The sequence below is a fragment of the Nanorana parkeri genome, unplaced genomic scaffold (assembly GCF_000935625.1).
Source record: "Nanorana parkeri isolate BGI_ZX_2015 unplaced genomic scaffold, ASM93562v1 scaffold24, whole genome shotgun sequence".
NCBI classification, from domain to species: domain Eukaryota; kingdom Metazoa; phylum Chordata; class Amphibia; order Anura; family Dicroglossidae; genus Nanorana; species Nanorana parkeri.
The window spans coordinates 1,625,914-1,648,607 of record NW_017306292.1 but is presented as its reverse complement, the minus strand read 5'-3'; the positions used below and the strand labels follow the sequence as shown (position 1 = coordinate 1,648,607).

The 22,694-nt window shown below is 40.2% G+C and overlaps 1 protein-coding gene across 2 annotated transcripts in view; it reads right to left on the bottom strand.

The window, feature by feature from the left end:
- SLC30A9 (solute carrier family 30 member 9) overlaps positions 1 to 22,694 on the bottom strand; it is a 62,991-nt gene that overhangs the window by 16,583 nt on the left and 23,714 nt on the right. For both annotated transcript variants that reach the window (XM_018564531.1, XM_018564539.1), the window contains exons 5-12: positions 22,574 to 22,666; positions 20,947 to 21,029; positions 17,146 to 17,204; positions 15,111 to 15,178; positions 13,402 to 13,504; positions 6,226 to 6,281; positions 1,502 to 1,637; positions 1,367 to 1,406 (exon numbers count right to left, since the gene is read on the bottom strand). In XM_018564531.1, the coding sequence (XP_018420033.1) occupies positions 1,367 to 1,406; positions 1,502 to 1,637; positions 6,226 to 6,281; positions 13,402 to 13,504; positions 15,111 to 15,178; positions 17,146 to 17,204; positions 20,947 to 21,029; positions 22,574 to 22,666 (638 nt within the window). The remainder of the gene's footprint in view (positions 1 to 1,366; positions 1,407 to 1,501; positions 1,638 to 6,225; positions 6,282 to 13,401; positions 13,505 to 15,110; positions 15,179 to 17,145; positions 17,205 to 20,946; positions 21,030 to 22,573; positions 22,667 to 22,694) is intronic.

Genomic DNA, 22,694 nt, shown 5'->3' with positions numbered 1-22,694 from the left:
TGTGTTCGCTCACCTCCCGATCTACTGAGCCGACCTGTGACAGTCTCATTGTCACAGGTCGGCTAGAACTATGAGGTGAGTGAAAAGCACTCACCTCATAGTTCTCCTTTAAAACATGTTTTTTAAATTAACTTTACTTTTGTAAACCTTTTTTTAACACGTAACTCTATTGCTACCAATAAACCTACTAGACCCCTAATGTCACCTATGGACCTCAATGAAGCTAATCAAGCACAGATCGTGTTTAATCAGCTTCTTCCCCAGTCACAGTGGCCAGGGAATGACAGCTCAGAAACTGGAAGTAATGAAATCCTCATCATTTCCAGGTTCATTCACTGGAGGGGAGACCAGTGAATAGATGTTTTCTGATCTCCCCCTGCGCTCCCTGCCAACCCGCCATGGCCAACTCTGGCCCACAGCAGCACCTGCAGGGGGGAGGGGGGAGTATTGGGGGGCGACTGTTGTAGAAGTGATCGGGTCATTTCTACCTGAAAGATGACAGTCAGCTGAAGGAGTATAACCACACTCCCGACTGCTATACAAGCCAGGAGTCTGTTTACAGCTCCCTGAAGCCACAGAAGTAGTACTTACATCCGTGGAAGCAAAAGGGTTAAACAATTTAAAGTGTATCTAAATCCTAAACTTTTTCTCTTTTGTTTTGGAAAAAGAGGGAAAAGAATTGGACCGTGGTCAGAATTTTATTGCGATCCATACTGGGGAGTTTAACCTTCTGTATTTGCCAGAAAGTGATGGGTGATACAGATATATACGGTGGGTACTGAGATTGTATTACATTTTCAACATTTCTTGTAAGGGTTAAGTGTGGACCTTCGTTTTTACTCCTTCCAATGCTCCCTATTGGTCCTCTTAAGTGACATGTGACAATACCCAATAGGGAGTCCTGGGAGATGGTAAGGACCTGCTGTGTTTGGCAGGTCCAAACACAGCAAGTGGTGATTTGCATGTAACATTAACTGCCTAAATCACCGGATCCTGATTGTTTTGACATGCAGTTTTCACTGAAAATCAGCTCTGTCTATACATTTCTTTCATCATATACTCAGCTTATAACACTAAGGTCTGTGATATGTTTCTGTGAAATAAGCCACAACATGAAGTGTACGGTCAAAAAATATTGCAGATGTGTGAATTAGACCAAAGATAAGCTAAACGAGCATATTTTATATGTTATACTCTTTATAACTACTGCAGTATTACCTGATTGTGTGTGTATAATATTATATATATATATATACACATATATACACACACACACACACACACACTATTATCCAGTTTGCCTCTTTATTACTCATTCACATGTTAGATACAGTACAGGAATCAAAAACTAAAGATGGCTGCCTACCTCCTTCAGAAACTAATGATCCTGCAAGTATAAAGTATGCCTGGAATAGAAGAGAGAGAAACACTTTAGCAACCGTAGAAACAAATAACAGGCTCTAAGAAAGAAAGAAAGAAAGAAAGAAAGAGGCACACCTACCCATAGCAGCGATTCTATTGGCTGTGGATGCATTAAACCCATGATGCCATGGTACCATGACAATCCAGAGCCCATCATAAAAATGCCTACACCACTGATCAATGAAGCAATATACCGCATGTTGGTAAAGCCATATCTGTAAAATGAAGACTGAAGAAATTAGTGAAAATACACATTATAGAAGCTATGCAATTATGTGGTTTGGAGATGACATTAAAGGGCAGTGTACGGGTCTTCTCCATACAGTTTTTTAGATGCACACAACAAATAGATTTGTTTCAAGTTAATAATGTAATCAATGTTTAAAAATCTTCTTTATATGTATTTGTTTGTAATTGTATATGTAGAAGGCGCATCCATAATTGCTCATTACATATGCAGACTCTGCTTCCTGCCCTAGCAGTGCTACACAATAGCTGCACTGCTCCTACTTACAATGAACGTCTAAGAGTTGGTCGATTCACTGAAAACAAAAGCACTCCCATTGTGGCTGATATTTTATCTCAACAGTTGTTAAAGGTAAAAGCCAGCTTTGAAAAATAATAAATGCACACTGCTCCATAAAAGAAAACAAATGTGTATCTATTTATGTACTTATTTATTTGCATTAGAGCCAGTAAAGCATTCTAAATCTAAATCAGTGGATTCCAGGTGCAGCCCCATGGCTACTGCAGACTCTTCCTCCAGTCCCTGTTCATACCTGTAAGTACAGACTGTCAAGTTACAGGGACAGGAGGAAGTGTCAATGGACTCTAAGTGCTGTGACATCACTGCACTTGTATTCCACTGAAAACTACACATCCCTCTGCCGTAGTAGCTGATGGAACTTGTAGTTTCTTCATTCACAGATGCTGTCAAAAGATCTGTGAACGGATAATGCTGCTGTGTGGTTGAAGCCACGCACAGCCCACTGAATTAAAAACAGAGCGGCAGCCTGCGGGGAGAAGGACCCTGTGATTCAGGTAAGCGGGGGGCAATTTATGAATCTCTATATTTAACGCAATAAAAAAATAAGAATGGGCGAGTATGTAAACTGTGAAAGCCACATTAAAATGACTTTTCCTGAATCACTCCTGGAAAATACATTATAAATTGTATAATAGTGCACTGCAGAAAGAATGCTTAATCAGCTTTCCCAATATCACTGCAGGATGAGACATTTAAAAAGGAGAACTATGAGGTGAGTGCTTTTCACTCATCCTCATAGTTCGAACCGACGTGTGACAATGAAACGGCCACACGTCGGCTCAATAGATCGGGAAGTAAGCAAAAGCATACCGTCGCTCGCTCACTTCTCGATCATCTCCCTGCAGAGAGAGGTGACTGTCACTCATCACCCCCCGCAGGGATTCCCCCCTCCGATCATCCAGCGATGACTGGAGGGGGCGGGCAAAGCTGGCTCTTCCTCTAGATAGGCAGAGCCAGCTGTCATTCAAGCAGCTTGGTGGATCTCGACAGCATTGTCGGGATACTTCGTGGCTACGGTGGTCTTACATACTGCGAGCTGTAGCTCCGGTTATACTGAGCTTTGGGTCACGGGAGGACGCTAGTATATGTCCTCCCGTGACCCTTAAGAGAAGTATGGGGAAAAACACTTACCCCATAGTTCTCCTTTAAACTTGGTATAGGCGATCTAACAAAACAAAGCCTGGTGGTAACAGTAGTGCTAAAGCTACTGGCTATGTTAGAAATTCTTAGCAAATAGTATACGTCCTCTTTAATAATGGCAATACTACAGGTCTCCGCTGACACAAGAGACAGTTATTACTATCATTATACCCTGGTGACTGGACTGTCTGTTTAGAACCAGGAGGTTTCACAAACCTCCCATGTAGTTCTGGGGCAATCAAATCTGTATTGACACATTGCATGGCAAGAATGACTATAAATCCTTGGGTATGTTACCGACACTTTTCAGAGCTGAGGAAGCTACTTTGATGAGCAGAGAAAAGTGTTCAACATTACAGAACCAGTCCATCTGACTGTGATGAACTTCTATCTATGCCATCACCTGTATAAATGAAAGCCTTCACAGAGGTAACACACAACCTCTATAAGAACAGAACAGTAGCCTGCGTATGTAGTAAGAAAATATTTTCTCTTTCCTTCTTTAGTCTTACTTTAAAAAGACAATCATTTTCCTTTAGGAAATAATAGTCTTGTGGAACAGTTTGCAGAATGGAGATGGGGAGTAAACTACTGATAGGATTGGGTAATGCAGCACGTTCACTTTAAGATTTAGTAGAAATATGTACTGTAGGCTCTTGAAAAATATACACATATTAAAATAAAATACAGGAACACAACAAAAAGTACACAAATTAAGAGCAGGGCAGAGCCATTTAATATAGTATTATAATTCCGTGCCCTTTTCAGCGTTTCATAAAAAAAAAGTAATTTCATCCTGTATTTTTTTCTAATCCCTTCCCTGCATAGGCTATTTAGATCTAATCTTATTACTTTAATGTTATGCACCACAGCTGCTGATGAAATTGATTTAATCCCTTTTTTTAATGCATTCAGATGTTTAATGAACAGGGTAGCATTTAAATATTTGCTGAATACAATTCCAAATTTAATTCCTTGTGTCGTTATGTGTAATTTTAGATGTTTTAATATAGGAAATACATTTTCATATTTATAATTTTTTTTTTTTTTGCATTTAGAAGTCCAAAGAGCTAGTAATTATAGGCTGGGAAAAGGCTTATTGTGCTTTCCATGCAAAGATGTTTTGTGTAATAGCGGCTGCTGGAGAAGTAGAAGGGATGAGGGCTTGGGCTCTAATAAAGTACAGGGGCCAATGAATAGGGGACTAACTGTAGTAGAGAAAAGTCAAACTGCTACCCACAGCAACCAGAATCATTATTTTGAAAGCCGATATCTGATTGGCAGCTGGGGACAAAGGCTTGCTTCAGCTTTGTTCTGATTTTTCTAATCCTCTAATGGTGATATTGGAACAACATTTTTTCTATGCGTTTTAAATCTATAGCATTTCGCTGAGATAGGTGATCACCTCCTCCCTCCTACCACCCCCTACATGTCAGAACAGTTTTGTGGTTTATTTTTTTTTCCTTGGACAGGGAAAACTAGCAAATAAATCAGTACTCAAGCAGAACACACAGTTGAAGGTTGGTAGGGGCAGTTTATAATATATTAGAGAAGGAAAAGTTACAATTTGTTTTGTACCCTCCTTCCTAGTGGTGGAACATGGAACTCAGAATATTTGTACTGAGCACTGCAAGCAGCTCGAAGATTCTCAAAATCATTATCATCATCGTATCACCCTCTGATAACATCTCATAATGACATCATAGATCCAAAGGCTTAGGTTTTCAAATAAGACTTTCATTATTCAAAATGATTCTCAGATGAGTCATGTAGGCAGCACTGAGTAGTTGGCACTAAGCAGAAGCTTATGTCCCACCAGGCTATTTAGAAATGTTGTACATGTGTGGATTCCTACCTATATCCAAATTTAAGCTGGTAAATCACTGGTTTTCATGGGCTGACAGTTCTTATCTGTGCATTGCTGACTGTGGTGGAGACAGTAGACTGCGAGCATGTATAAGGATCAGAGACTGTTGTGAATGTGCTTAAGGTGCACACAGATTTAAAAGGGTGGTTGGATATGCAGCACAAGCTAACTGCTCTTAGGTAAAAGATGGCTGGCAAACACCTACACGCTTGGCATATAGCACTACAAAGAATGAAGAGGGGCATTTTATGTGTAAGGGTGTCCTTAGTCTGTCAAATGATGGGGACTTTATAAGTGCTAAAAAAAATTGATAAAGTACATAGTGTTTTAATCTCATTTTCAGTCTCAATTTATTAAAAGGATATCCTTTAGGGCAGCAATAAATCACATAGAGATCTATTTGGTAATACTATATTTTGAGTCCAATCAAAATCTAATTGCATCCTGAGCCCCGATGAAGGGGGAGAAGTGTTGCCGCCGAAACGCGTTTGTTGTTTTTTGTTTGATCATATTGTGAACAATTAAAGGCACATTGGGCTCCTTCACTTTTTGGTTTAGTGCCCTTTATTTCTGAACATTGAGCTACTTCTGGTTAGCCTACAAGGAAGGACCGTCTTGTTTGGGAACTGCCTTGCCAGTGCAAGTAAGCTTATTTGCAAAATTCCCTGCAATTGGACAATTTGAGCGAGCACACAAATCCCAGTGCTTCTTAAATGTGCTCCTTTGGAGTATCCAGGTAACTAGGACATAGCTATGTTCTGATGATTCCATTTCCTCTCCCTAATTTGCATTCTCTGAATATTCTCATTGAGCCACTAACATAAATATGTTATATATCGAGCCACCAACAGCCCTTAATATATTCTCCATGGACAAAATATGGAAATGCATTCCATAGGGTGGAAACAGGAAGTTCCACTTGCAGCATTGCTTTAGGAGTCACTTAGGTATTAAGTAGAGGGAAAGACACTGCACTGATTATGTAATTCTTCTCTACTTGCTACCCTCCTCATAGCCCATGGACTGGGAAAGGGAAAAGGACAAAATCTGCATAATTTTGCATGAGACTTTGCTCTCATTAAAGCCTTGCTTGTTTTCAGATCACTAAGACAAATTCTCCAAGTAATGACAAAAAAATAATACATGTTAAATAAATGAAAGTCAAAATGTTGTATAACTTTGTTAGCATCAGATGCTAATAATGTCAGATAATGAGGGATTTGTGATGTGAAGGATAAAGATATCTTACGGATGTCCAGGATCTGGTGTCCGCACAGACTGTGATATACCCACTGCTAACAGTGCCTGAAAGAGAGAGACAATATGGAAAATAAAAGCACACCTGACATTCTCTTATATTACAAATATATAGGTTAGCTGTGAATTTTAAATGCAACTCTGGCACAGTTACTTTTATATTGTACTGTCCACAGATTCACCCCCTTCCCAAGTCTTACACTTGGCTGTCTGGGATCCAGTAAGATATCACCCTTAATGGCACCAAGCAATTTCTCAAAATTTGTGTCCTGTGCATGCACTGAAACTCTCCATTCAATCCTATGAAGTGGACTGAATGGACAGTACAGTAACACCTTGGTTTACAAGTAACTTGGTTTGAGAGTGTCTTGCAAGACAAGCAAACATTTCTGAAAAATTCTGCCTTGATATACAAGCAATGTCTTGCAATAAGAGCAAAATTCTGTAGAAAAGCGCCACCCGAATAAGGCTGTAGCAGTGCGAGCGATGTGTCTGTTTAACTACAATGCAATGTCACATTTGATAGATTCCTTGTTAAGGTTTCACAAAATGAAAAAGATTCCATTGAGTCAAGAGATAGCAGTGATTCCGTTAGTGATAGTGAAAGTCGTCCTGCACAATAATCCTCCTCTCTCTTGTCCGCCTCACACCGGCCACGAAGGTACCGGTAATTGGTTTATTTTTCTTTATATTTTGTACAGTATTATATTACAGTACAGTATTGTAATCATTTTTATATGAATATTTTTGGGTTGTGGAACGAATCATCTGAATTTCCATTATTTCCTGTGGGGAAATTCGCTTTGATATACAAGTGCTTTGGATTACAAGCATGCTTCCAGAACAAATTATGCTTGTAAACCAAGGTATTACTGTATTAGGTTAGGGGATTGCTGTTTGATGACCACCTTGCATTTCAAGGTCATATGATATGTTTTTACTACGATATTGGATAAAAGAAAACCAAAATGTCTAGAGAGTCCCAAATCCCATTCACAAACTAAGAGTTTTAGTGTGGAGTGCTCTTCAAAAACCCAATTGCTGTATCTTTCGTATGGTTTTCAGCAAAAACATCTCTATGGGGTTGAATGGTACTTCATGTGAAATCCAAAATGCGTTACAAACATGAGACACCCAGATATGTGAATGAGTCCTAAAAAGTAGGAGGGCCTGTGTCGGTGGGCTTGTGTTTGCTTTAAGCAGGTTTTGCATTGCCATACAAACCTATGGAATGCAAAACCTGCAGCAGTATGTCTGTGAAGGTTCTCATTCATCCAGGTCTTTGTATATCTGTAAAAAAAAAAAAAAAATCAAGCCAACTGGACTTGCTTGTATTTTTTCTTGAAGACGTTGGTCATCCAACTAACTTTCTCTATTCCGTCATCTGACTAACTTTTTGAATTGAGAAAGCTAGTTGGATGACCAGTGAAATGTAATCAAGAAAAAATACAGCAAGTCCAGTTGCTTTGATTTATTTTTTACAGATATTGCTTGATGCAGGTTAAATGCAGGTCAGAAGGAGATCAATTGCAGGTCACATGCAATTGTCAATGAATTCTGAACGATCTCGGAGGCTTTTCAAACTGATGTCATTGAAACAAGCCCTAAATATACTATACTTTGAAAGCCTTTATTAGCTCATTTATTATATTCAGGGACATCAAGCAGCTCTTAAGATATTACCTCTGCTGGGAGAACTGGCATCATAGGCCCTGGCAGAGAAAACGCTGTTTTAGTTACTATTATTAATCCTGTCTGCACTGTACAGTTTGAAAAGCAACATGACTGCAGACCAGGAAAGACAACATGGAGGCCATCTGCCCACATACCTATTTAACAGAATGACAGGAGCAATAAAAATATTATCCCTATACTACCATGCACAGTATTGGTGTAATCACTGGAAAAGCAGCTCAGAAATGTTGGAAGAAGGTAGCCCATATGTACTGTGATGTTTGGGGAATTAGCTGGACCGCAGGACACAGGCTTTATCAGACAAACTGCATTTATTTTCCACAGCAGCAACAATAAACAGTCATTTCCTTCAGTACCGCAAAACAACTTAAAAGATTGCTTCCTTCAGCATAGAAATAATAAACTGTACCGTTTGCTTCCTTCAGCACAGAAAAGAATAACAGCCTCACCGGCTTGGAGGGTTTCAGTCCACAAGGTTATCACACTCTTAACTTCAGAGTTTCTCTCTCAGCCCACAGGCTCCCAGTAAAGTTCAGCTGCTTCACAACACCAGTACTTCCATCTGCTCCACAGCCTTGTCTGCAAACATTAATCAGGGCCTCTCTCTCTCTCTGTCTCTAGCTTCCTATCCTTTTGAACACACTTCCTGCAGCAGGTGTTAACCCATTTCTGTCCCTTAAAGGGACCACAACCCGAACAAAGGGAAATATACACCTCTCCCAGGACCCATCTTCTGGCGTCCTGTACAGTACATTTAGCTAAGCCCTGTCCATCCCCCATATCACCTGAAATCCAGACAGCCAAATGCATTTCCTCTTTTGAGTTATGGTCTGCAGTCATGTCTCTCTTTACACTGTACAGTAATACCTGGGTTCTCGAACACTTCTGCTCGCGAACAATTCAGTTTGCGAACAGGTAGTTTGGCAAAATTTTGCTTATGTTCGCGAACTCCAAATTCGGTGGCGAACACGACTGCGGCCATCTTCCCCGCTCTGACACATGGTCGTGGCTTCTTCTAGCAGAAGACGTGTATCCAAACCTCTGTTATTAACCTTAGTGGTGAGACAAGTTTTTTTACATGCTGACTTGTGAGTGTACCATAACACCTTTCTACTGTCTTCTAGCCAAGATCGCAGTCGCAGACCTGTGCACACGTCCCCACCTTATGGGGAAATTTGATTCGGTTTGCAACCAATTTGGTTTGTGACCAGTATCGTGGAAGAAATTAAGTCCGTGAACCAGAGGTACCACTGTACAGTGCAGGCAGGTTGAATATATGGATAGTAAATGTTAGCATTGACCTGGTACAGCAAAGACAGCTCACAAAGCACAGACAAAGAATAATCAGGAGGTAAGAGTTTATACTTGCAAACTTGTACAATGTTCGTTAATAGGGATGATTTTAGGATCAGACCGAATCTGGTCCGAACCTGAGATTCTCCAAACATGAGCACTCCGAATCAATCAGCTGCGGTATGGGCATTCCTCACCTTGCGGCTGCATGCAAAGCGGTGGGATACTTGTGCTGATATCATTTGACTAATACGACCACATAGCCATTCTAGGTAAATGTAGTTTAACAAACATAGGCATGTAGCCATATAACTATCCATGCTGCGGGCAGCCAAGTCCCCACCAGCAGCTAATTGGGTGGCACAGAAGGAGCTTCCTTCCATGTTTCGGAGGGGCTCCTTCCGGGTTCATCCCTATTCATGAATATGTTAAATAAAAATGAATGTTTCAGCCAAATACAACTTTTGTTAAAAATAAATATACTTCATATTAAATGCTCCAAATTCAGTTTGCAATTTGTTATTGGTATGACCTTTCCATTTAAATTAGCCAGCTTTGAGTTTCTAAAACTGACAAAATAAAACCGGCGCTTCTCTTTAACCATGGCAATTACTAGTGTTGTATGTAATGTAGAGAGAACACCTCCACAAATGGCATTGGCTTTATCCTGCAGTTTGCTCCATTATGCTGGGGCTAATTATTATATTATTATAGCAGGCAGATCCTCTCACTCAGCAGTCAGTTTCAGGAAGGTATCACAATGGCCATTCCCTTCATCTATGGAAGAGCAGCAGAGCAGGTAGAAGAATTTTGCTGAAATCCTCCAACACTGAATTTCTTATTTAATCTCTTTTGGTAAGTTCAATATACAATTGAAAACATTTTGTTACATTTGTTTGATAGAGCTCATAACTTTCTGGGCACTCTAATAAAACTCAAGCAGTGTTACTAGTGCTAGCCAATTTGCTTCTGAACTACAGAACATCCCCCCCTGTGCTATAGAGATGATAGGGGATGTGCTCTGTGGTCCTAAACCACTTCCTGTCCTATGGTGACAATGCTGCTGAGGTGGTCATGTTAGAAGAAGTGTGTTATTGAAGATCCTGTCCTATGGTGACAATGCTGCTGAGGTGGCCATGTTAGGAGAAGTGTGTTATTGAAGATCCTGTCCTATGGTGACAATGCTGCTGAGGTGGTCATGTTAGGAGAAGTGTGTTATTGAAGATCCTGTCCTATGGTGACAACAATGCTGCTGAGGTGGTCATGTTAGGAGAAGTGTGTTATTGAAGATCCTGTCCTATGGTGACAATGTTGCTGAGGTGGTCATGTTAGGAGACGTGTGTTATTGAAGATCCTGTCATATGGTGACAATGCTGCTGAGGTGGTCATGTTAGGAGAAGTGTGTTATTGAAGATCCTGTCATATGGTGACAACAATGCTGCTGAGGTGGTCATGTTAGGAGAAGTGTGTTATTGAAGATCACCAAATAAAAATAAAAGGAAAAAAAGGACTGAAAAAAGGTAAAACTAATGCAGCCAACACATCTAAGGACTGCTAGGCTGCAATATATTAGATACACTTTAGGTTTAATGTTAAAGAAGAACTCCAAGCATTTTAAAAACTTTCCCTTGCAGTGGGGTTACCCCCGCACTGCAAGGGGAAATGCTTTTTTTTCTTCTCTGGGATGGAATAAAGCAGATATACTCACCTGATCCTTGGTCCTGTGACAGTCAGCCCTCCCCTAGGCGTCCTCAAGTCTAATGCAAGTAATGAACCTGCATTAGACACGATGACATCAGGAGGAGCCCAGGGAAGAAGAGGCTGTGGGGACCGGTCTAGCAGCCAGGCAGGATTAAGGATCAGGTGAATATATTTTCTTTATTCCATTCCCTAGAGAAAAATGAGTACTTAACTCTTGCAATACAGGGGTACCCCGACAGCAAGGGAATTTTTTTTAAATTCCCTGGATTTCTTCTTTAACCACTTCAGGCGGGTTGTCATTTATAAACGTCAGATTCCTGAAGCAGTTTTACCAAGAACACGCCTGTCGTTGTAAAGAGCTGGCAATGGCTGTTCAGATGCAAGTGATATGGCAGCTATACAACCGCCCGATTGCTTCTACCGTGCAGCGGAGTGTGCTCCCCCCTCCACTCTGCCGCCAGCTACCCCGGGCTATACTGTCCCTCGTGTGGGCCCCAGGACCGGCATGACAGGTCTCGCCTCATCTCCTCAAGCTTCTTGCTGCTAATCTCTCCACCGATCACTGGACCCAGAAGTGATGTGTATTACATCACTTCCAGAGCAACTGTGCACATTCTCTGGCTCCTGTAACCAGAAGAAGAAGCTGGTGAAGCAAACTGCTGCTTCATCAGCTTCTTTGGGGTCCCTAGGTGACATTAAGGGTCTGACAAACCCCTGATGTCTCCCATAAAGAGGGCTTGCCACATCATATTTGCTATTACATTGGGGATTGTTAGCCCCCTATGTGATAGCAATAAAGTAGGTGTAAAAACATACACACACACAAACCTACGTGCAAAAACTAAAATTGTGCCACATGTTACATATCACCACGAACATCGGAAAGAGATCAATAATTCTAGGGCCATCAACCACAGTTAGCACTAAACTGATGAACAGTAAAAGCTTTTAAAGTATTGTAGTTTGTTGCAATTTCACAGGTGCACGCAATTTGAAGGTTTGACATGTTTGGTATCAATTTACCCAACGTGACCCCGTCTTTTATATTTTACAAACAAATTGGATATTATATTCTGATTCTGTGCACTAAATTTCATTTTAGTGCATTTTATCCTAAAGATACTGGATTGATAAACATTTGCGCAAATACCATGCGCCATTAAAAATTGCAACTAGCATCTTTGTATTCTACAGGGCCTCTGCTTTCAGAAAATATGTAATTGTTTGGGGGGTTTTGAGCTGTTTTCTAGCCAAAAATTCAGATTTATCATGTGTGCAAATATTAAGGAATTGCTCCAGACAGCAAGCGGTTACATGAGACATAAAACATCCATTTTGATTTTACACATAATAACTCTGATACACGAATAAAAATAAATAAATGTATATATATCTATATATAGATATATATCTATATAGATACAGAGATATATATCTATATATATATATCGAGAGAGAGAGAGAGAGAGAGAGAGAGAGAGAGAGAGAGAGAGATGTTCAGATACCTATCTATATATATAGTTATTTACAACAAAACATTTTTTTTTCTAAGCTGTATAAAAAAAGTTTACAGACAGAACCAACAAATGATTACTCAAAGTAGCTGAACATGAATGAAGCACAGTGCCATCCAGTGGTAGATCTAGTGGGATCATTTCAATGTAAAATTTAGGCAGCATATGGAATTTTGTCACAAATGGGGACAGAGAAGGAAATGTAAGAATTCACACCACAGTGTAAGCGTTATCGTACCTACATAGACCGGCATTTTTAATGCATTGACATTGGCGTTTTCTATGCATTGTTTTTTTGCCTTTTTTAAAATAACTTTGATGCTTGCGTTGAGGTGCGTTGTAACTTGCTGCGCTACAATAAAATGGTGCTGGCATAATTTTAACGCAGTGCACACCAACGAAGTGCATTGGTGTGAACAGCCACTATTTAAAGCAACGCTTTTTGCCTTGTATCTGCATTGTGGACACTTTGGCCAATGCTGCCCAATGCAGCACAGCACACATGGTGTGAATCGGGCCCTGATATCTAGCCAAATGATGGCAGAAGTGGCATACCAATGAATGTTATTAATCTTCAGCACCCCAGAGATGACAGCTATTACTCCTTTTACTCTATGGAATGATCCACAATGTATTTATTTGAAGCAGAATAAGACCCACATTTAAAAAGGTACCACATCCTATTAAGTAATTACAGAAGTAAAGGGGAAAATGGGTTTGGGTTTTTAGGTACCCGAGGATGTATCCATTCACATATACATTAAATTGTTGTATTAGCATCGATACATCCTAAAAAGTCCAAAACAAATTGTTCCTTTCCTTCTGTAACTACTCTATGGAATAAAATAACTGATAAGCACTGAATAGAATTACACTTTGTGGCAAAAATACACTAAAACGAGGCAGGGAAGAAATACCAGTCATATGTGCCAAGATCTGGGCAAAAGAGTCTACATTCATCTTACCTGATTACATGTATCTGCTAAGGAGTGGATAGCTTCAGAAAACATGCTAGCAGAGCCAGTGTACACCCAAGCCAAAAGTTTAAAGAAAAAGTTTAGTCCATTTCTGTATTTAAAGAGAATTAAAAAAAAAATTATATATGAAATCAGGATTTTTTAGGAAAAATTGGTAGCCAAAAGGACTTAAAGTGACACTAAACTCAGGAGTTAAATCCTAAAAATGCATTCAATTACCTTAACTATTACCAATAATGTATCTTATTTGTGTATCACTCGGCTGTAGATCCTCAAATCATCTCTAAATTGGTGCTGACACTGTCCTTCCTTCTGGAGGGTGGAAACCTTTGTTCCCCATGGTGCCTGTGTGTGTGTGTGTGTGTGTGTTGTAAAGTAGTCACTGCTCCAAGCTCACTCCCGTAATGGACTACAATCTCATGTTTAGTTTATTAATTTGTAATGAGATTGTAGTCCATCGCTGGAGTGAGCTTGGAGCAGCGACTACATTACAACACACACAGGGACCATGGGGAACAAAAGTAGCCACCGTCCAGAAGGAAGAAGGACAGTGTCGGCACCAATTCAGAGATGATTTGAGGCTCTACAGCCGAGTGATACACAAATAAGATACATTTTTGTTAATAGTTCAGGTACTTGAATGCACTACTTACATTTACTATATGCCATTTATGAAACACAAAAATATACCTGGTGATAATGTAAAAATAACAAACAAACAAGTTCAGTTTACATAGGTTTTATTCTTTTTTCTAACGCAATCTACACCCACAGACCATCTGTATATTTACCAACGCCTCCTGCTGGGAAAATATGGCATTGCATATCCTTTGTCATAAAAAAATGCACACAGAATATTTTCCCCAGCAGAATGCTTTACCCCACTGAATGAATGTGAGACAAAGGAAAAGTTGCTGCTTATGTGGAACTGTTCAGTGGTCCAAGGGTGTGGATCATTAACACTTTTTTGATGGTTGTATATATTACTTAAATAAATCGTTTGGAAAACTAAAAAAAGAACTCTAGGAAAATCACAAACTTGCCCTTGTAGTGAGGCTTCCCTCGCACAGCATGGGTAAGTGCTTGTTTTGTCTAGGGGACACAAAGCAGATTTACCTACCTGACCCTCAGTCCCAACAGCTCCCTCCGGGCTGCTAGACTGGTCCTCATAGCCTTCCCCCCTGGGCTCCGGCAGTCTTAGGACTGCTGACGTCATCACATCTTATGCATGTCCATTTATCTTTATTAGAATTGAGGATGCCGAAGGACATTCCATTAGCCGGAGCAGAGAGGAAGAGAGGCGAGTGCCAATCCCGTGGGACAAAAATGCAATGTTAAGTTTAAAGGTTTTCCTGGAGTTCTTCTTTAAAGCATCAGTATATCTAATACATTTTGCTTTGTATAGTGTGGAAAGGGGTTAACATGCCTGTCAGTCTTTCATTGTCCTCTGTGTCCCATTAGGATATATCTTCACTCACTTCCGCTGTGCCAGTAACCCTGTGTCACCAGCACACTAAGTGACTGGAAATGTACCCAACTTTGAAGTTCCACATTAAGAGTTGAAGCATTTTTTTTAAAACAAAAACTAAAGGGGCCTAGTTATGTTTTCTTTGTACAGAAATGTGTGAATCCCGGGTGAATGCTGTGTAAATCTTGCGTTTAAAAAAAAAAAAATATTACAGACCCCAAAAACTTACATGCATATTGCAACCATAACAACTTTCCCTGGGCCCTTGAGAAATATGGACGGTGTGCTTAAACGAGGCTGTAAAACAAAAAACACAGACAAGAAGTGTCACAAACTCCTCTCCTATGTTATACATAATCTGTGAACTTTGAGGCTGACATGCGAATGATGTGTTGAGTTCTATATCTCTATCTTATGTCATTTAAGGAAGAAAACAGATATTCTCGGATGTAGAGGTTACAGTATCCTCTACAATGCATTGATACTGCAGACCTACCAATGTGCTGTCTAATGTATTGCTATCCCATAATCTAATAGAAGTTTAGGGTAATGACCTGTGATATTATACAATAATGAAGCAATAAATCAGATTTATGCATTCCCTTTTTCTGTTCCAATGCTCATTTGCAATCGGGGAGATTGGAAAAGTGTACAATGTATTTTATCTGAGCCTTTTATCTATGTATCAGCTCACTGAAAGTACATATAGTATGTGAAGGGCAATATTTTAAAGCAAGGCTGGTGAACTTATTTAGGAAGTGTAGACATCACCACATAATATTCAGTAAATGGAAGCTCATGTTCACATGGGCAGCAAAGGTAGTTGGCGGTTGATCAATGTTTTTAATCACCTCCTAACCACCCACCTAAAACCTCAAATAGTGGTGCTCTAGCTTGTAAACATGCCATGGCAAATTGTATGCAGCATGTCATGTTTGCGTTTGGCAACACTGCCTGCCAACCATTGCAGTAATTGGGACTGTGCTGCAAACTGCTGAACTTGCTTGTGACCCAGGCAGTGATGTCAATCAATAGGGCTGAAAATAGGCCTGTATGCCACCATGGGCCATTATCTGAGCACCAAAGAGCAAGCCCATAGGTCGAATATTTAATTGCTCTGGAACAGACTATAGATAGGGCTGTGTACTTGCTGCCTGGGTCTGATATAAAATTACCAAACTTCTTCTGAAAATGTTAGCTGCCTGGCTGCCTCTGTTTCTAATAGTACAGTGTGAAGTGAGCTGAAAGGCAGTGAAATTAACTTCTGTTAATTTCTAACATTTGATTGAATGCTGGAGGAGTTCCCTTTTAAAAAAAAAAATTCTCGGCACACAATTGGCTATTGAGGTGTGCTCAGCACTAGTAACAAGTGCCAATCACATCTAGGAGAGGTTTCAGTTGTAATACAAGACTGAAAAATGAAGCAAGCATCAGACTGAATACTTTGAGCAACATCCCCTTTCCCATCCTATCCTATGAACCCTGGTGGGTACATCGCTCTTTGGACATCTAGCTTCAACTCATGGCTTTAAGGGGCAACCCCAGGCAAACCAAACTTCAGTCATAAGTATGCAATGATATAAACTATTTATCAATGTCTGCATTTTACAGATGTTTCTGGACCTGTAGTAGAATATTAGACTCATCTCAGACAACATGCGTGGGTTCCAGGCAATGCACTGATATCAGGGGTGTTCCAGCAGGCCATGAGTGATGTAAAACAGAGACACAGACGTTATGGCCATAGCAGGTGTAGGAGTTAGGATCTCAAGGGGATTCGCTTTTTAAGCTGAAGTTGCATACATCTTGTTGTCACTATGTCGCCCAGAAGAAGGGACCCTGCATGGCCCTGAAACGTTGGCTGTTTGACGCATGTGACAATTGAATAAAAAGTGCTTTACTTCTTGCACATATCATCAAGTGCTGGTGACTTCTATTATGGACTCTGACTGGGTGCCATCCGTGTTGTCACTCCAAGCACCAACCTTTCATCAAAGGTCTGTACGCTGCATGGAGTGCAGGTGATTTTGTAATATCGATAGGATCTCAAGAGGGACATCTCTGTGCCAGAAGCTAGCAGATAAATAAATCTAAAACATTAGTTTTGAGTGGACTTGCACACAAAAAGCCACACTAGCAATACTGGCACACACAGAGTTACAGAGGGGCATCAAGAACATTTTCAACAAACATCCTGCTTTGATCGTTTCAGATTCCCATTATTATACTATATGTGAGCTACATCCCAACCACACAACGCATACCTTTGTATCTCCTAGAAATTCTTTGTATTCTTTTAATAGCTTCTGATTTCTAAACACATCTGAAAGAAGAAAAGAAAAAAAGCAAAGTACAAAGTCAAACTTTTATTCTCTAAGTAAATAACGCAGAGGACTCATATGAAGAAAGGGACGCATAAAAGAGCAATTTATTAGTGAAAGACATCTCTCAGTGCATGGAAAAGAAAGGTACAATTAATCAATTTGCTGCATGACAGATGAAAAGTATATGAATGGATTTCTGCTCTTTAAAACAATGGCTGACATTTACAAAAATGTGTTGCATAGAAGTTTTTGTAACTGCCAGCAATTAGAAATAAAAAAAAAGAAGCCGTTGCATAAAAGATTTAATTAAAAAGGTGTAAAAACATGTAAAAAAAACGGATTGGTTATTACAAAGTGTTCCAGGGGAAAGAAAAAGCAACATCTTGTTATATAACAGAGGCCTAGACAATTTCCAGTCACCATGAGATTTACCCCAACATATGAGTCCTTGCTATGCTGAGACCCTGAGGGACAATCATACAGCTCATGCAGTACAAATCACTGGAAGGGATTGTTTTTAGGCTTCAAGTTAAATAGATATGAAATGTTTGGTAAACTCTCTATTATTCTGAAGCTATTGTTTGCAAAAATGACTGAACAGAAGCAAATATTTTTTTCTTTTTTAAGAATCACACAACTCCCCAATACATTTTAAAGGAGAACTCCGGGCAGAATAAAAAAATGTAGTAGCCCCTCTGCAAGGGTTATGTGCTCATTTTGTCTAGGGTGCTAAAATAAAGATGCACTCGCCCGAAACTGTCCCACCTAGGTGTTCGACCGGTCCCTGCAGCCTCTCTCCCTCCGCTCTGCCAGTGGAAAAGCCATCGGTGTCCCCACATCCAATACACTGTATTAGAAATGACGACTCACTGGTTCTTAGACAGCTGGAACGAAGGGGGAAAGAGTCTGCAGGAACCAGTCTAGCAGCCCCACTGCAAGGGTTAGGATATATTCTGCCAAGAGTTCTTTTTTAAAGGTCACCTGTACCTTAGCCATGCATGGTTACGTAAAAGGTTCACCGAAAATGTCAGGGCAAATTATATACGCAGTACATCTCTCCTATTCACGCACATTTGCAAGTATTTTGTGTCTCAAAAAAACATTGCAAGCACGGAAAAATACTTGACGGTCCTAGCAGAAATCCAGGATGCTTCAACACTCTTGTGTTCTCTGCCTGTGCTGCACTAAAAACCCCAAAACATAGATATCAGCCTAACCCATTTTACTTCTGTGGACTACAGAACACCTTCCTCCTATATTATGGAAATTAACAGAGAGAGAGGTGTTGTGTAGTCCGAGCATACTCCTCCATAGATACAGTATAGCAAGTAAATATTATCACTAGGGATGTCCCGATACCGGTACTAGCATCTGTATCGGGACCGATACAGGGCATTTTGTACTTGTCAAAATGTCCGATACATAGCGCCGAAGCTTGCGCTATGGTTTTGTTTTTTTTCTTACCTCGCCGAGTGTCACGTCACTGCTGCTCTGGTGGGCGGCGCTCCAGGTGGGGTCCTAATTTAGCTCGCCCAGAGGTGCCGGCCAGCTAAATTAAGATCTCACCTGGAGCTCCTCCCACCGGACCAGCGCTGACTCGTCGCTGCTCTCCCGCACAGTGAGTGAGGGGAAGGGGGGGGAATCTATTAACTATGGGATAAATGTAAATCTATGGTCTCCAGTCTATTAGCAGTGTGTACTCTATATGTAACACATATAGAGTACACACTGCTAATAGACTGGAGACCATTGATTTACAATTCTCCTCTGCTAACATGAATGGATTAAATGACCCCATATGTAGCCCTGTACTATGGATCATTTAACCCATTCATGTTAGCAGAGGATAATTGTAAATCTATTGTTGCAGTGCACTCTATATGTACATGTACTACATATAGAATGCACTGCAACAATAGATTTACAATTATCCAATGCTAACATGAATGGGTTAAATGATCCGTAGTACATAATAATACATAACATGTAGTTGTACTACAGATCATTTAACCCATTCATGTTAGCAGTGCAGAATTGTAAATCTATTGCTGCAGTGCATTCTATATGTAGTACATAGTACATGTACAGATTCCCAATTCACTGCAGCAATAGATTTACAATGATCCTCTGCTAACATGAATGGGTTAAATGATCCGTAGTACAACTACATGTTATGCACTATTATGTACTATGGATCATGATTTAACCTATGCATGTTAGCAGGGGATAATTGTAACTCTATTACTGCAGTGTACGGGACATGCGTGCTGTATATGTACTATGGATCATGATTTAACCTATTCATGTGAGTATGGCAGAATTGTGAGCACCTCCCCCAAGCTGAGCACCGAGACGCGATGCAGCGATCCTGCCCAGCGCCGACTACGAGAGGCACCGCGTAAGGCAACAGGGATCAGAGTGAAACTGTGAGTGAGAGAGGCTGGGACAGGGCTGGCTGTAAATCTATTGCTATAGTGTACTGGACGTGTGTAATGTATATGTAGTAACTATATACAGCACACACCTCCACTACACTACAGCAATAGATTTACAATTCTCCACTGCTAACATGAATAGGTTAAATCATGATCCATAGTACATAACATGTAGTTGTACTATGGATCATGTAAAGTCACTTGGCCCTTTAAGAAAAAGTATCGGTAATTGGTATCAGCAAGTACATGAGGGGAAGTACTTGTACTTGAAAAAGTGGTATCGGGACATCCATAATTATCACCCTATAAAGGTGTAGCAGCAATGCCAGGTGAAAATAAAGGGAAAACAAGTCTGAAAAAGAAATTAATGCAGACACCACATCTTCAAAGTGGTAAGATGCAAGATTACATTTTTTTTTCTTGGGTTTAGATACACTTTAGTGGCTATTTGCCTTCCTTTTTCTCCCCTGCCACTCTGTTCAGTTGCCAGGAATGAAGAGGAGAAATCCTATGTAATGTTCAAGTTGTGACATACTCAGGGATATGGACTCTTATCCCACCCCCATATGACAGCATAAAGTGACAGAGCGGCCATGCCACATTCGAAAAAAAGGGGGGAGACTTACTTCTCCTACCCGGTAAGGCTGAGTAATTTTGTCTTTACTCTCAGTGGACAAATGAAGCAGTGGAAGAGAGAATGGGAGAATGTACAGCTGAAGAGGGCCGCAGTTAAGTGAACCTGTTGCTCTGACCTGCATGAAACATTTACTTATGTATGGGCAGCTACAGAATGGGCTTGTCATTAGACAAGCCCATTCATACTCAATCCCATGTTCCAGCATGTCTCATGTACTGTACGGTTACTGCAGTTAGACCTACATTTGACCCTATGTCCAATAAGTAATAAACAGCTTTGGAAAAAGTAGCTCTGGTAAGCTTACTAACCTACAAATCCATTCAGGAATAATGCAGAATTAAAGTACGACTCCAGGGAGCGTTATAGGTCTAGTTAGATTTATTCATCAAATCAAATAATAACAAACACTGCGGATGAGCGCAGTAATCAATTGTCTGACATATGCCATAAAGTTTATAATTATGCTCTGAATTAGCCATGACTGCATTATGGGCTCCTACAAATTATATTTACAGGCATGCTTGCGATTATTAACGCTCAGCTGAGAACTATGAACTAGTCCTTCTAGAAGCTAGTCACAGGCATATGTAATAAACTGCTCATCACATGATAACAAATGACAATGTGTATGTTGTATTGGATATTTATCATTGAAGAAAAGCAACTTACTTTCTTTGTATGCAATCTCTTCTTCTTTTCTTAATTTTCTTTCCCTAAAAATGGCTTCCGGACTCCCCCAAACTTCCAAAGCCCTGTGGAAAGGATTGCCTAGTTTTACTTTTTTTTTTTGGTGATTAGCAAAAAGCCAAAAAGAGAAAATACTGATAATGCGCCATGTGTTCTATTATAATGTTTGACTGGTCCAACAGAGATCTTCACCTGACTGGCAAAAGGTAATTGTGCTGAGCATGCTTTCTTTTTCAACATTGTCTGTTCCTGCAATACTCTCCCATTCGGTTTCCATGCTGCCTGTGTATCGAATGCAAAATTAACCCAAGGTCTGTCCACCTCTGAGTATATGCCAGGCTTGTAACTGTTAGGGCAGGGCTGGACAAATCCCAGGAACCAGGTAGCCAATGCTCCTTAAAAATTATAGCTGGTGCCTAACTTTTGAGGTTTTCTTTAGGAGCTGGCACCTAAAAATAAAATCCTGCTGGCTTCTGGATTCCATATTAATTTGTCCACCCCGGTGTTAGAGCCCAAAACATAGATATTGAATTTAAGTTGCTCAATATAAGTTCCTTCTGCAAATTACTTTCGCATTGATAGACTGTACACCTTAATACGAGGTGTAACAATTGAACAAGGCAGCTGCCTGAGGAGGTGGGCAGTCCACTTGGGAACATGGCATTCTGAAGATAAGGCATATCATTGTCCTCAAGTACACATGGTACAAGTCTCATTCACTTTCCTCCAAACAAAAGGAACATTCAGTACCTATTCAGATGCATTGGAATATCTTTGCATGTACTAAGTCCTCCAAGCCTTCAAACGCACTAACTACTTACCTTTAATTAACCCAATGAAAGCCTAGCAATCTCTAGAGGGTCATAAGTTTTAAAGGACCCAGATACGTTGCTTGCTCTTACTGGACAGTTTATGTAAACCATTAGCACAACCCCTCCTAGTGACAGACAGAAAGCACATCGCTGTGTACAGGGCTACATCACTGAGTAACAGCAAGTTCTACCTGATCTCTTGCTAAAATCACTGCTAGCACGGAGGAGGAAAAAAACACTGATACATAATGTTTTTAAATAGTTTTTGCTCAATATTGAGACCTTAACATACCATTTCATTATTTTGCAAACACTTATGACATCTTGCCTGCTGAATCAGAGCCAGATTATGAAAGCAAAGCTTATGGAAAAAGATGAAGTCTTAATAAACTGGCGTGCCAGTAACTAAGCAAAGCAATATACACAATATCCCAAAATCTAATGAACTGTCTTAGATGGGACCTTACTGCCCCAGAACTAGTTTGAAGTCACAGCATTGCTGCTCCCAAAACAGGTACTTAGCTCTCTGCTGGATTCCCAAGATTGTTTGATCATGCTTACTTGCACTAATGGAGATAACAGCATCTGAAGTTTGATACCAATGTCTGCTTATTTAATGGTGCCCCTACAGAGCTACAACACAACAAAGGTGATTGGGTTCCGTGTACTGAAATATTCCCTTTATCCCTCACAGTAATTCCACTTATTTGGTGTGTCATCCACTTTGGGTGCCTGCTGATTTGATCCATCTCAGTCACACGTAGAAAGAGTTCTTATTTGCAAATATTTTCACTTACTTGGTCTCTACGTCCGACCTTAGGAACACAGTAAAAGATTCTGTGTCATCGTGGGGACTTCTCCGTCCGATCTTTCGGAGTGATTCCAGGTCACTAAGGCAAAAAAACAATAAAGCAAAAT